The sequence below is a fragment of the Giraffa tippelskirchi genome, chromosome 7 (genome assembly GCF_054371585.1).
Source record: "Giraffa tippelskirchi isolate mGirTip1 chromosome 7, T2T-mGirTip1v1.2.pri, whole genome shotgun sequence".
In the NCBI taxonomy this organism is placed as follows: domain Eukaryota; kingdom Metazoa; phylum Chordata; class Mammalia; order Artiodactyla; family Giraffidae; genus Giraffa; species Giraffa tippelskirchi.
Genome location: NC_137281.1, coordinates 90,540,290 through 90,554,271, shown reverse-complemented (window position 1 = coordinate 90,554,271; position 13,982 = coordinate 90,540,290). Strand labels below are relative to the sequence as shown.

At 40.6% G+C, this 13,982-nt stretch overlaps 1 protein-coding gene and 1 long non-coding RNA gene across 4 annotated transcripts in view; one reads left to right on the top strand and one right to left on the bottom strand.

The window, feature by feature from the left end:
• Positions 1 to 1,223, bottom strand: part of LOC145512677 (uncharacterized) — a 16,478-nt gene extending 15,255 nt beyond the window's left edge. The window contains exon 1 of the long non-coding RNA XR_014058684.1: positions 1,072 to 1,223. This is a non-coding gene — a long non-coding RNA (uncharacterized LOC145512677). The remainder of the gene's footprint in view (positions 1 to 1,071) is intronic.
• PARP2 (poly(ADP-ribose) polymerase 2) lies at positions 1,217 to 13,982 on the top strand. Of its 3 annotated transcripts, none has more exons than XM_081506957.1 (16): positions 1,217 to 1,289; positions 2,161 to 2,292; positions 2,621 to 2,691; positions 3,261 to 3,311; positions 8,522 to 8,618; positions 9,037 to 9,112; positions 9,903 to 10,005; positions 10,558 to 10,720; positions 10,967 to 11,105; positions 11,910 to 11,973; positions 12,055 to 12,189; positions 12,441 to 12,568; positions 12,729 to 12,828; positions 13,144 to 13,242; positions 13,470 to 13,594; positions 13,713 to 13,982. In XM_081506957.1, exons 1-16 carry the CDS (start codon positions 1,247 to 1,249, stop codon positions 13,870 to 13,872), a joined length of 1,686 nt encoding a protein of 561 aa, XP_081363083.1. In that variant the 5' UTR covers positions 1,217 to 1,246; the 3' UTR covers positions 13,873 to 13,982. The 3 variants fall into 3 exon arrangements, with proteins under 3 accessions (XP_081363083.1, XP_081363084.1, XP_081363085.1); XM_081506958.1 differs by having other exon boundaries at positions 2,149 to 2,292; XM_081506959.1 differs by having other exon boundaries at positions 1,217 to 1,539.

Below are 13,982 nucleotides of genomic sequence, written 5' to 3'. Positions count from 1 at the left end.
TCCTCTTGGCTTTCTGCCATTAGAGTGGTATTATCTGCATATCTGAGGTTGTTGATATTTTTCCCAGCAATCTCAGGTTGTGAGTCCAGGTTGTGAGTCATCCAGCCCTACATTTCCCATGATGTACTCTGCATGTAAGTTAAGTAAGCAAGGCGACAATATACAGCCCTGAAGTACTACTTTCCCATGGGTTCAACCGCTGGGTGCGGAAGATTCCTTGGAGAAGGGAATTGCAACCCAGTCTAGTATTCTTGCCTGGAAAAAATGCCATGGACAGAGGAGCCTGGAGGGCTATAGTCCATGGGATAGCAAAGAGTCAGACAGGACTGAGCCACTAACAGTTCACACAACTTCCGTAAGTACTGTATACTTCTTATAGCACTGTTGCTGCTTTTACTTGATTAATGTCTGTCCACAAGACATGAACCATGTCTTACTTTGGCTGAACTACCATATCCCCAAAATTCGCCAAGGTGTCCAATAAATACGTGGATAAAAATCTGTATCTATATGAAAGTCACCAATACTTGGTTGTTAAAAACGCAGAATCTGAGTTTTAATTCAGAGTGTCTGAAATGGAGCTTCTGGGATATCCCGCGCCCCCACCCATCCCCCACGGTGGCACCCACCATTACCATTCTCATAGCTTGGAGCATTTCATTAAACAAGAAGCATTTCATTAAAAAAAAGGACGGGCGAGAGAGTAGTCTGAATTGGGTTATGAGGCCCCCACGCGGGGTACCTCACCTCAGCCATTGAACTCACTTCGCTGGCCGTGAGTCTGTTCCAAGCTCCGGCTAAGGAGGCATCCGCCAGGTCCCTCCGCAAGGGCGGGATCCACGGCATCTCCTGCCCATTCTGCCCTCGCGCGGAGCCCCGTTCTCTGGGAACTCACCTCCCCGAAGCTCAGGGAGGGCCCTGTTAGGGCCGCTCTATGGCCCTAGTCTCAGACCTTCCCAAGGGACACTGAATAGAGTGACTAAGCGCACTCAGCTCGTAGCCCCACTGATGAGCTTCCCTCCGCCCTATAGCAAACAGCGCGCACAACCAGCATTTATAATGCGCTCGTACCTAAAGGCACTTGTCGGTTACGGTGACTTCCCATAAGACATTGCGACATGCAAATACTATAGTGCGTCCCGCCCCTGGTAGTTCCACGCTGGGACGCACACACAGTACGGTTCCCGCCTTTAGACTGCGCTGGCGATTCCTGGGAGAGGATTGATGACGTCAGCGCTCGGGCTCCATGGCAGCTCGGCGGCGGGGGACAGTCGGCGGCAGAGCGCGAGGTTCGGAGTGAACTGTGGGGGCCAGAATACCGGGGGCGGGAATTCAGAAAAGGAGCTGTGCCCTCTACTGTAGCCCTTCCTGTTTCCATCGCTCCCTGAACTAGCACTTGTTTTGATGCCGAACTTTGAAAATTTCGGTTGTCATAGCTTTTGGGGGTTACAAAATTGTGTCTGACAGCCTGTTGACCTGTTACAACTTCGTGCCAACACGGTTTAAATACCTAATACAAAACAGTTTAAAAAATTAAGTGTAAGGTGCACCATTGTTTTATGTACCACTGAGCAAGGAAAAACGCTTCCAGTTAAAATGTGATTCGCAGCTTATAAGTCATCCCAGTTTCAGAGATTATAAAATGCAGCTCTTAAAATTGACTTATGACATATCATACTCCGTGTATTGTGTTCTTAAATGTGTTGTCTTACTCTAGATTTTTCCATTAGGGCAACTGAAGTACAAAGAGATGAAATAACTTGTACACTGATTCCCCAGTTAGAAGAGACAGGGCACAGACTTCAGAGCACTGTATTAACCTATTTCATACCACCTTCAGTAGTTTGAGGATAGGTGTTTGGAGGGTATCGGGGCACGGGGCACAAGTAAACAGAAAAGATAAGCAGTTTGAGACTGATGCCTGAGGCCATGAACTCACATGGTCTGTGAGTTGCTTTGTTTTGTTTGACTAGAATAGCAGTTCAGGAACTCAAGACTGTTTTCTGAGTGGTATGGCAGTTATTAGTCCTTTGTAAATTTACAAAACCATCTCAATCTATTTCTTTAAAAAGATGTTTTTGCATAGTAGCATCATATTCAGCGAATACTCATTCTTTCCTTTGCTTCTTTGCCCATTCGTCTTGCCTTTTCTGAATGAAGCTGAAAGAGTTAATGGCAAAACAGTTGCAGAAGACCCTCCTCCTGCAAAGAAAATTCGAAAATGTCATAGAGTGAAAAAGGAGCCTGTGGCTGAAGGAAAGGCAGATAATGACAGGACTGAAGACAAACAAGGTCAGCCCCTGACATACACCAAGGAGGACATGGACCAGCAAGAGGGTCCCTGGGAGGGCTGAGGGTGGGAGAGTATTTTGTTCTTTCAACTCTTATTTCTTCTTTCCTTGAAGATATAATTAACTTTCTATCTTTTGGGCATACCATAGGACTAACCTAGTTTCTCAAAAGCTTTAGTTTCACATATTTTATTATAATAAACTGAGACTTGAGCAGATCAAGTTTGCTTGGGAAGGCCAGAGTGAATTATGACAGGTTTCTATCTAACCGTGACAGCTATTTTTGTTTCCCATACAAGTAGATGTAGTACTTATCTGTCTTCCCTCAGAGTCTGTGAAGACCTTGCTGTTAAAGGGCAAAGCTCCGGTGGACCCAGAGTGCACAGCCAAGGTGGGGAAGGTAAGAGACTCCCACTAATTTCTCAAAGAACCATTGTTCTTACTGGGATTCTTGTCTAGAACATTGCTATTATCTATTAGGAATCCTCTCCAAAATTTTCTCCAAGGCTAAGGGATGTACAGCATGGGGTTTGGGAGTACTAATCAAGGTGTTTTCTAGCATGGTTAACTTATGGAGTTGTCATCACCTTTCCACACCTCTTTCTCAATTAGAAAATTGTATCATTATCAGTGTTCTAATGAGAAACTGTGCACTGGTATGTATGACATGAGTTACTGATGAATGGGAAAAGGATTTGAAGAATACAGAAGAAAGGCTTCCTCTGGAGCAGGTTTCCTTTACTGAGTTAGACTCATTTGTGTTTCTGTAATTACATAAAGGCAACATGTTTTCATTATAGGATTGACAGGTTATGTTTAGAAGAACATACTTTTGCATTTCTTTCCCTGGAAGATGCATGTTGGTAATGTGGAAGAGTGATAGTTTGGGGCATAAAAAATTTAGAACCTCACTTATGATCTCATCAGGGCTGGAAATGTACAAATATCAGTTTTTTTCTTTCTCTCTAGGCCCATGTGTACTGTGAAGGAAATGATGTCTATGATGTCATGCTAAATCAGGTAAGGGAAGAAACTATGAGAATATTTCTTCTTGATAATTATTGATGACAGTGTCCCAAAGCCCAGATCTTTAATTCTGAAGTCCCTTATATTAGCCCTATAATCCCAAATATTCAACTCTAGTGCACTCTGCCTAGTAGTGGAGTCTCTATAAGAAGCAGATCCTTTAGCAGATTTTATGTCTTTATTGAACCTATGAACCCACTGTTCATATGATTTTGCACATTTCCTGATAAGTTGTTGGTCTTTTTTTTTTACGGGCTTCAAGGAACTTTATATAATGTGGAGGATAGTCCTTCATCTATTGTATAAATTGCTTATATATTTTCTAAATTTTTCATTTTCCTTTTGATTTTCTTTATAGTATACTTTTTGCCCATATTGAAGTTTTAAATTTTTATGTAGTTAAATTTATTTTTTCTTTTTTAAATTTATTTTTATTGAGGTAACATTGGTTTATTACATTCTATAAGTTTCACATGTACAACATTAGATTTTACTGTGTAGAAATACCTACTACAGGATGCTCACCACCAAAACTTTAGTTCCCATCCATCATCATACAGTTCTCCATGCTCGTCAGAGATATGGGCCTCTAATTTCCTTTTTTTGTGTTGTCCTTGTGTGGTTGTGGTATCAGGATAATGTGGGCCTTGTAAAATGAGTTAGGAAGTATTCCCTCCTCTTCAATTTTTTGGAAGACTTTGAGGAGAAGTATTGAATCTTCTTTGAATGCTTAATAGAATTCACCTGGGAAGCTGTCTTGCCCTGGACTTTTGTTTGGGGGAGGTTTTTTATTACTGTTTCAATCTCTTTACTAGAGTTTGGTCTATTCACATTTTCTATTTCTTCATGATTTAGTCTTGGAACATCATCTGATTCTAAGATTTGTCCATTTCTTCTAGGTTGTCCAGTTGTTGGAATATAGCTAATTATAATATTCTTTTATAATTCTTTGTGTTTCTGTAGTACCCATTCTTATTTCTCCTCTTTCATCTCTGCCTTTATCAAAGTCTTACCTCTTTTTTTCTGAGGCTAGCTAAAAGTTTGTCAATTTTATTTATCTTTTCAAACAGCCAGCTCTTAGTTTCATTGATCTTTACTATTATCTTTTTGGTTTATTTCATTTATTTCTACTCCGATCTTTGTTATTTCCTTCCTTTTACTGACTTTGGGCTGCATTTATTCTTTCCTGGTTCCTTTAGGTGTGAGGTTGGATTATTTATTTGAGATTTTTCTTGATTTTTGAGGTAGGCCTGTATTGCTTTAAACTTCCCTCTTAGTGCCTCTTTTGCCGCATCCCATAGATTTTGGCATGTCGTATTTTCATCTTCAGTATTTTTAATTTCTCCTTTTTTTCTTGATATCTGTTTTGTCTGATAGATAAAATAGGCCTTTTAGGGCTTCCCTGATAGCTCAGTTGGTAAAGAATCCGCCTGCAATTCAGGAGACCATGGTTCGATTCCTGGGTCGGGAAGATCCACTGGCAAAAGGATAAGCTACCCACTCCAGTATTCTTGGGCTTCCTTTGTGGCTCAGCTGGTAAAGAATCTGCCCGCAATGCGGGAGACCTGGCTTCAATCCCTGGGTTGGGAAGATCCCCCGAAAAAGGAAAAGGCTACCCACTCCAGTATTCTGGCTTGGAGAATTCCATGGACTGTATAGTCTATGGAGTCTCAAAGAGTCGGATATAACTGAGCGCCTTTCGCTTTCACTTTGTCTGATATGAGTGTTGATTACACTTAATTTCCTTTGGCTGCCATTTGCTTGGAGTATTATCTTTCATCCCTTCACTCTGAGCCTATGGGTTTTTTTTAGAGCTAAAAAAGAGACTTTAGGTAAGTCTCCCGGAGGCAGCATATAGTAAGATCTTATTTTTTAATCCATCCCGCCCCTCTGTGTCTTTTGATTGGTGAACCATTTACATTTAGGATGATTATTATTAGATGAAGACTTATTGTTGCCATTTCATCTTTTGTTTTCTGGTTGTTTGATATCGCCATTGTTTCTTTTTCCTTCTGTTTCTGTTTGCCAGTCTGGTTTGGTGGTTTTCTGTGATATTTTTCTCAGTTTCCTTTTTTTTTTTTTAACTGTTTATCTCTGCTCTAGATTTATGTTTTGTGGTTACCGTGAGGTTTGTATAAACATCTCTTAGATGAAATGGTCTTTTTTCTGCTGATACCATCTTACCTTCATTTGACTATACAGGTTCCATCCTCATCCCCTTTTATGTTTTTGTTGTCTCAAATTATTCCTTTTTATGTTGTGAGTTTCTTTTTTTTTAATTAATTTATTTTTTAAGTGAAGGATAATTGCTTTACAGAATTTTGTTTGTTTCTGCCAGACATCATTATGTTGTGAGTTTCTTACCAAATTGAAGTAGTTAATAGTTGTTTTTTGTTTTTTTCCTCTTTAACCTTTATGCTGTAATAAACTGTTTTAAATCTATTCTGATAGGGTTGCAGTTTTCTGATTCTGTTCATCACCTTACTCAAAGATTTGTGTACTTTTGCTCTTTTGTTACAGATAGAAGAGCTCCTTTCAACATTTCTTATAAGGCGGGTATAGTAATGATGAACTCTCTCAACTTTTGTCTGGGAAAGCTTCTTTTCTCCTTCATCTCTGAATGATGACTGCTGGGTAGAGTATTCTTGGCTGATAGCTTTTATCTTTCAGTATTTTGAGTGTCATTCCAGTCGTTCTTGACCTGTAGAGTTTCTTCTGAGAAATCTGCATATAGCCTAGTGGGGATTTCTTTGTAGGTGAGCATCCTTTTTTTTCCCTGGCAGTCTTTAGAATTCCTATTTTATGATTGACTTTTGACAGTTTTAATATAATGTATCCTGGAGAATATCTTTTTGTATTGGGGCAATTAGGTGTTCTCTTAGCTTCATAGAATGGTACACCAATTTTCTTCTCTAGGTTTGGGAAGTTCTCAGCTATTATTTCTTGAGATAAACTCTCTGCTCCCTTCTCCCTCTCTTCTTCTGCAATACTATTACCTAATGTTGCCCTTCCTAAAAGAGTCAGATAGTTCTTATAGAATTTCCTCCTTCTTTTCTTACATCTTAATTCTCTTTCCTAATCTACCTGTGTCTTTTCTAGATTTCTGTATTTGGGCTCACTTATTCTGTCTTTCATATGGTCTTCCCTATTTCCAGTGCTTTCTAACACATTATCTTGTTTATTGCGTTCTTCAGCTCCAAAATTTCTGCTTGGTTTTTTATAGAGTTTCAATCTCTTCAGTAAAGTATCCCTTCTGGTCATTAATTTTATTCCTGAACTCACTAAACTGCCTTTCTGAGTTTTCTTGTAGCTCATTGAGTTTCATCATGACAGCTATTTTGTATTCTCTATCAGTTAGATCACAATATTCCGTGACTTTGTTTAGTTTCTGGAAAATTGTAATTTTATTTTCGCGATACACTGTAACTATGGTTATTCCTAGTGTTTGATGAGGTGTTCTTCTGCCAGCACATTTGAAGTAGTGAACACCTTTCTTTAGGTAAAGCTTTTTTTTAAATCTTGATTTTTAAGGATTCAATAGGTTAGAAATTAGAGTCTTTCCTTTGTTATCCAGTAGGTGGCGCTCTAGCACAAGTTTTTGGTTTCTCTTATCTGATCTGCCCCTAGTTATATCTGAGAGCACTTTCCACCCTCTGCCACCTGTCAGAGGGATCACCTCATGCCCTTCTTCTCACTGTTGTGCCTCCAAGGCACAACAGGTGCTTTGCTGCTGCTACTGTCACTGGCATCACCGCCTGGAGCACCAGGGTGGTAGGAGCTTCCATGCATCTGGAATCTCCTAAGTCATAGGCTCCACCTCAGGAGGAAAGGGAGCAAGAAGCCAGGTTGCCTCACCAGTGCCTATGAGATCTCTGGTATTGTTGCTTTCAGCCAGGAGCTGCCAGTGAGGGTGAAGGTGCAGGAGCCAGTCATGGGCCCTCCATGGCTCCCATCGTTGCTGCCACTGCAACCAAGAGGCCAGAGTCATGTGCACCGCATCACCTTCTGCTGCCGGGTTCTCTGGCAGGACGGGACTGCAGGCAGCACCTCCACTCCCCGCCTGGTTCCACTTCTTCTGTTTCAGTCCACCCACCTTTAGATGTACAGATGTGTGGAATTTTCTAGCATCCTGGTGTGTGGGCACCTTTGCTGAGCTGTGGATTTTTTACTTTCACAGACTGAAGGGGAGAGACGAAGGGAGCATTTTTTTCTCCATCATGCCACTGACCTCCAGATTTTTTCTTTTCTATCTTTTCGTCTTTGCTTATTTTTGCTGTTTTGGATAGATACTACTCATGCTTGGTATTTCCTGAATATGTCTTCATATTTGAATTTATTGAGCTATCATATATACTTCTAACAGCTACGTAGAATTCTTCTGTTACCATTTTTTTCCTTAAAATATCATAAGCAGATAGAAAAGGTCTTAAGGCCTTTTTGTTCTACCATTCAGCGAATTTATAATGTGAGCAGGCAAGAGGTAGAATGGGTAACATGCTTAACCAAGAAGAGTGACTGGGTAACCAGGGCTTGACTTTACAGCACAAGCTGCTGTTCCCTATCATGGACTGCTCCCTCTATTCACTGGAGTAGGTTACTCACAGGATACCTTTTTAGATACTGGTCACATTTTCTCTGAATGTCTCCAGGTCATGTTAGGTATGGGGTAGGTGTGGCAGTGGTTTCTGCCTATCCTTTTTGCCCTCCTAACATTGTCCTACTCTCAACTCATGGTCCAACTGTTGCAGGTGGCAAGCCAAAATTGTAAATAGTACTATTAAAGAATAAGTTGTCTAAACAAACAAGCATAATGGTTACAGATCTTAGGGGCATCAAAATTGTTTTCATTTGGAAAATAATGACTGCAAATGGATTGGGAGCTGGAAAACACATATGGCCTCAGTAATATCTATGGAGGGAGGTGAGGCAGGAAGAAACAAAAGGAGCCAATCAATATAGGATATTTGAGGTTGGGTAGAGGTTTTAGGAAGCTTCCAGCCTTTAATTCTTAGGAATTCAAAGTATAATATAGAAACCCTTTTCTTCCTTCATTATATCCTTACTCTTAACTGAACCTGATTTTCTTGTCCCTTGCTGTCCTTTCCTCATGGCAATTACTGTAACCTTTGACCAAGAGTCATTGGTTTATGTGGCTTCCATTTGCAAACCTCTGTCCTTTTATGTTCATATTTCTCTTATCATAGACCAATCTTCAGTTCAACAACAACAAGTATTATCTGATTCAGCTGTTAGAAGATGATGCCCAGAGAAACTTCAGTGTTTGGATGAGATGGGGCCGAGGTAATTGCTTTTATTGTAGATTTTGTGAGTTGTTATTTAGAAAGCCAGAAGCAGTTCAGTGAGTAGCCGAAGGTTTCTCTGGGTTTCAGTTGGTGTAGTGGAGTTTCTATAACCTGAGAGAGGCTTAGGAATCAAATTGTGCTGCTTGAAACTGGGGCATGGCAGGCATCCTCATTAGCACTGGAAAAACTAAGAGCAGCCTGTTAAGGCTGAGAACTCTACTGCGATTGGGCTGCAAATGCTACTCAGAGGCAACAGGGTCGGTTCCCTAAGGCCTTTCATCTTTTCCTTCTTTCCTTCCTGCCTGTTTGTCGGATGCTAACTGGAGAGACCTTAAAGATCTGGCTTGTTACTATCAGAGAACTCTTCTTGGGTTGAGGGGGCGGGAACCATCTTACCTGTGGCATTTACTTTGCAGTTGGGAAGACAGGGCAGCACAGCTTGGTGGCTTGTTCCGGGGACCTCAACAAGGCCAAGGAAATCTTTCAAAAGAAGTGAGTGCTAAGAAATGAGTACAAAATAATATCTTTCATCTTCTTGGATATATCTTCTTTAGGAATTTCATAATAAGTGTGAGTTGGCTTAAATGATAATGTCTTTCCACTGTGACATTGTGTGACTGGAACACCAAACCGATCCTTAGATAGTGATTAAATCACTTGGAACCAGAAATTGGCTAAAATCAGAAGAAGCGAACATATTCAGCACATGACCAACAATTCAGGAAATTTGGGGAGAATGAGATGAGACTATTCAGCTACAATTTTTAAAAGTATGGGCCTTCCTTGGTGGTCCAGTGGCTACGACTCCATGCTCCCAGTGCAGGGGGTCCTTGTTTGATCCCTGGTCAGGGAACTAGATCCCACAGGCCACAACTAAGAGTTCGCATGCCATAGCTAAAAAAAAGTCCCACATGCAGCAACCCGGCACAGCCAAATAAATAAATTTTTTTAAAAAATTGTTTTACTATGATATGAAAAACTTTCTGGAGTCCCTGGGAATATTTCTTTCAGGGAAAAGGATTGGATAGTAAATCTCTTAAATCTCAATGACTTTAGTGATGACTGGAGCCTTTGGGAAAAGCTCAACGACCTTTTTTACCACTTTTTGTTCCCTTTTTCTCTAGAGCTTTTCCCTCCACTCAGGGTCCTAATTTAGAATCCAGATTTATGGAATATTGATGGTGTAAGAAATAAAAAGTTTTAGAGATGTTCTTAGGAAAAAGTCCATTCCTGGTAGTAGACCCTTATTTGTAAGATTTTCTCATCAACTTGAACTCTACAGATTCCTTGACAAAACAAAAAATAATTGGGAGGATCGTGAGAAGTTTGAGAAGGTGCCTGGAAAATATGATATGCTACAAATGGACTATGCCAGCAATACACAGGTAAACTCTGACTGTATGTTTAGGGAAAAACTACTTCCTCTTAACCAGAATGAAGTCTAGTAGAGTGACTTGGATGAGGTCCTAGTCTCTATTATTTACTAAAGTTCTTATAAAATCTTAGGTCCTAAAAAAAAAAACAGTTTTGTTTTTTGTTTAATTTAATTTTGAATGCTGAGGTGCAACCAAGATGCTTTCCTAAAAGGATCTTTCCTGAAAACTGTCACAAATTTTTCATATTTGAAAAATGGAAAAACCAGTCTTTCTAAGGTGAGATTTGAGATACAATAGCTGTCTTTACAAACTTAATGACATCATATTAGGAGGACCTTGTAGACTTATTCTGAGTGTTCAACTACAAGAGGCAGAAGTAAGACTAAAAGGTGGAAGTCACACTGAGTGCTTTAACTAGGTTTGTAATGGGACAGGCCTACTTTCAAGCAAAAGCTGCTGTTCATCTGCCAGGGACATTGTACAGCCAGTCCTTGCAAGGAACATACACTAAATCTTTTCAGATTCTATGATTTTTTTTCCTTTTTTGTTTTTGAGCTATAGAATGAAGAGGAAACAAAGAAAGAGGAATCTCTTAAATCCCCCTTGAAGCTAGAGTCACAGCTAGATCTTCGTGTACAGGAGCTGATAAAGTTGATCTGTAATGTCCAGGCCATGGAAGAGATGATGGTAGAAATGAAATATGATACCAAGAAAGCTCCACTTGGTAGGACTTCAGATTCTATCCTGCATGCTCACTTCATATTCCTAGTTCATTTAACAGGATATTTTATCACTGTCATGATTTAAAGCTTGCTGATATTACTGAGTAAAGGAAGAGAGAATTGGGGTGAGAAGTTGCATAGGTGGGGAGGAAGAGCAATTTTGAAAGTTGACAGGTGAGAGTCTTTGTTGGGCAGGGTCATAAACTACAGTTTCTAGGATGGAGTCTGATCTCTGTCTGGGTCTGCAGGGAAGCTGACAGTGGCACAAATCAAGGCAGGTTACCAGTCTCTTAAGAAGATTGAGGATTGCATTCGGGCTGGCCAGCATGGACGAGCTCTCATGGAAGCATGCAATGAATTCTACACCAGAATCCCACATGACTTTGGGTATGGCCTGTGCTGTTACTTCACTTTGGTATTCTGCCCAACAACATCCCCTACATCACCCAGCAGAAACTATCACCTTTTAATTTTTAATTTCCAAGGAAATGACCATCTTGAATAGATACAGAGCCAGCATGATTTATAAATAACCTATTTAATCAGTTTATGAGTATGGGATGCAATCTCCTGCCTTGATCTACAACCATATTCTCTGACCAAGCAGAAGTTACTAACTCTAGGGAGAGTGGGTCTAGCCATCCAACCAGCATGTAAAACACCTTCGGGCATATCACCCAATTCTTTAAGGTGACTAACACACCAACAACATTTCTGTGAACTCAAATGATATTAGGTTTATAAAATATATTTTATCTTCATTGATTCTGTGTTCTGTTGCTTACTTTATTTTTATTCCTCTATTGCTTTATAGAGGCCTGTGACCTAGAGATAACCCTGAGTGTCAACAGGTGTTTTTCTACCTGTGTATTTCTAGATAGGACTTCATCCAAACTGTTCCTTATTGATGTTGGTACATCTTATTTTTTAAAAACTCCCATAAAAAGGAATTTTAACTCTATAGTCTCACAGGTCAAAGACTATGTAGTTTCTTTTATCCTACTCAGAATATGCACATAATATCTCTTTATGTATTTGAAAGTTAAAAATCTCATACAGATCTCTTTCAAATGGAAAACCGCTGTTCTTATACCTATTTTCTAAAGGACCTATCTTTAGTCTGTGTTTTTGGTCATATGTCTTTTGGCCACACACCAGAGAATTAATTATTGGCTATATCTCTGCCCTTAGACTCCGTACCCCTCCATTAATCCGGACAGAGAAAGAACTGTCAGATAAAGTACAACTACTGGAGGTGAGATACGTGTGGATTGGGAAGTATTAAATCCCTTGTCCCAGGTTTCTCCCGCATTGATTCTCTGTCTCATCTTGTCAGGCTTTGGGAGACATTGAAATTGCAATTAAGCTGGTGAAGACAGAACTGCAAAGCCCGGAACACCCATTGGACCAACATTATAGAAGACTACAGTGTGCCTTGCACCCTTTAGACCATGAGAGTTATGAGTTCAAAGTAAGAAAAATGATCATTTATTTTCACCATTAAGATCCACCCTCCCCATGCCATTGTTCTCTCACTGCATCTGGTTAAGAGAAAACTTTAGGGCAGAATTTCTATTTACTAAGAATTGGGAAGGTAAGGCTCTTTCTGGCTGCCCTTGTGAGACCACTTAGGCCAATTTATACAAGAAGCCCAAGGTTCTTCAGTTCAGCCTGGTCTCGTAGAGAGTCCATGTCAGCCTTGTCTTTCATTCTTTTTCACAGGTGATTTCCCAGTACCTACAGTCTACCCATGCTCCCACACACAGTGACTATACCATGAACTTGCTGGATGTCTTTGAAGTTGAGAAGGAGGGCGAAAAAGAAGCCTTCAGAGAGGACCTTCATAACAGGTCTCCATTTAACTTTCGGTTTGGGAAGACAGTCCCTTGCCTGAAGTGCAGTTATGGAACTCATAAAAAAGGATAGCCCAGACAACTTGGCTTTTTGATGCTTATGGCCTGTGTTTGTAGGAGAGCAGAAGAGAGTACAATAATACTGGCTTTTCCTTAGGATGCTACTCTGGCATGGCTCCAGGCTGAGTAACTGGGTGGGAATCCTGAGTCATGGGCTTCGAATCGCCCCACCTGAGGCTCCCATCACAGGTTACATGGTGAGTGGAAATTGGAACCCTTTTTTTTTTCTAGATTAGGATTAAGTGGTTGACATTCCTAAGAATTAAACCAGCTCACTCATAACCCTGGCCTTTACTGTGACCCTCCTTTCTTAAATTCCTAAAGATATCTCACCTTTCCCCCCAGAAAGCAGAGATTTATCGACGCTTCTGCCTCCTCTTGGAACAGAATTGTGAAAGGAAATGGAAAAGGGTCTGTGTTGTGTTTAAGATAGTAGAACACAGGGTAGTGCTATGAGCCTTTCTTGTAAACACTGGGTTAGGCAGTTGACCTTGTTTATTTATATATTTCAGTTCGGAAAAGGAATCTACTTTGCTGACATGTCTTCCAAGAGTGCCAATTACTGCTTTGCCACTCGCCTAAAGGATATTGGGCTGCTGCTCTTATCAGAGGTAAGGCAGGAACACATCTATGATCTCCAGTTTATTATTAGTTCCTATTTTTCCAAAGAGAAAAGACCAGCCACAGAACCAAGAGGTTCACCTGGGAGAACTTGAGAGGGAAGCCGAACACAGTTTCCATTGCATTCAGTTCTTCTGCTGGAATAGGAGAAAAGACTGATGGGGTTTTCTGTTTGGCTTTAGAGGATGTGGTCATTTAAAGATGTTTCACTTTGCAGGTAGCTCTGGGTCAGTGTAATGAGCTACTCGGGGCCAATCCAGAGGCAGAAGGATTACTTCAAGGCAAACACAGCACCAAGGGGCTGGGCAAGATGGCTCCCAGTCCTGCATGCGCCATCACCTTGTAAGTACTCAGAGGCTGGAGAGCCAGAAAACTCCTTTTGGCCAGATAAGACTCCACTTTCTCTATTCCAGCTTTTGAACCAGAGGTAGAGGTTGACACACTGTCTTCCATTTGGCAGGAATGGGAGTACAGTGCCATTAGGACCAGCAAGTGACACAGGAATTCTGAATCCGGAGGGTTATACCCTCAACTACAATGAATTTATCGTCTATAACCCCAACCAGGTCCGTATGCGATACCTTCTAAAGGTTCAATTTAATTTCCTGCAGCTGTGGTGACTGTTGATATTAAATAAACCAGAGAAGATATGACCTTCAAGCAAGAAAACAGGAAATGTTGTACTTTTGATTTTTCTCGTATTTTCTGTAATAAAGATAATACAAATCAA

Coding starts and splice junctions, on each gene's coding strand:
- PARP2 (XM_081506958.1), top strand. CDS start 1,247: ATGGCAGCTCGGCGGCGGGGGACAGTCGGCGGCAGAGCGCGAG. Junction 1,290..2,148: donor AGTCGGCGGCAGAGCGCGAG/GTTCGGAGTGAA, acceptor TCGTCTTGCCTT/TTCTGAATGAAGCTGAAAGA. Junction 12,569..12,728: donor AGAGAGGACCTTCATAACAG/GTCTCCATTTAA, acceptor GCTTTTCCTTAG/GATGCTACTCTGGCATGGCT.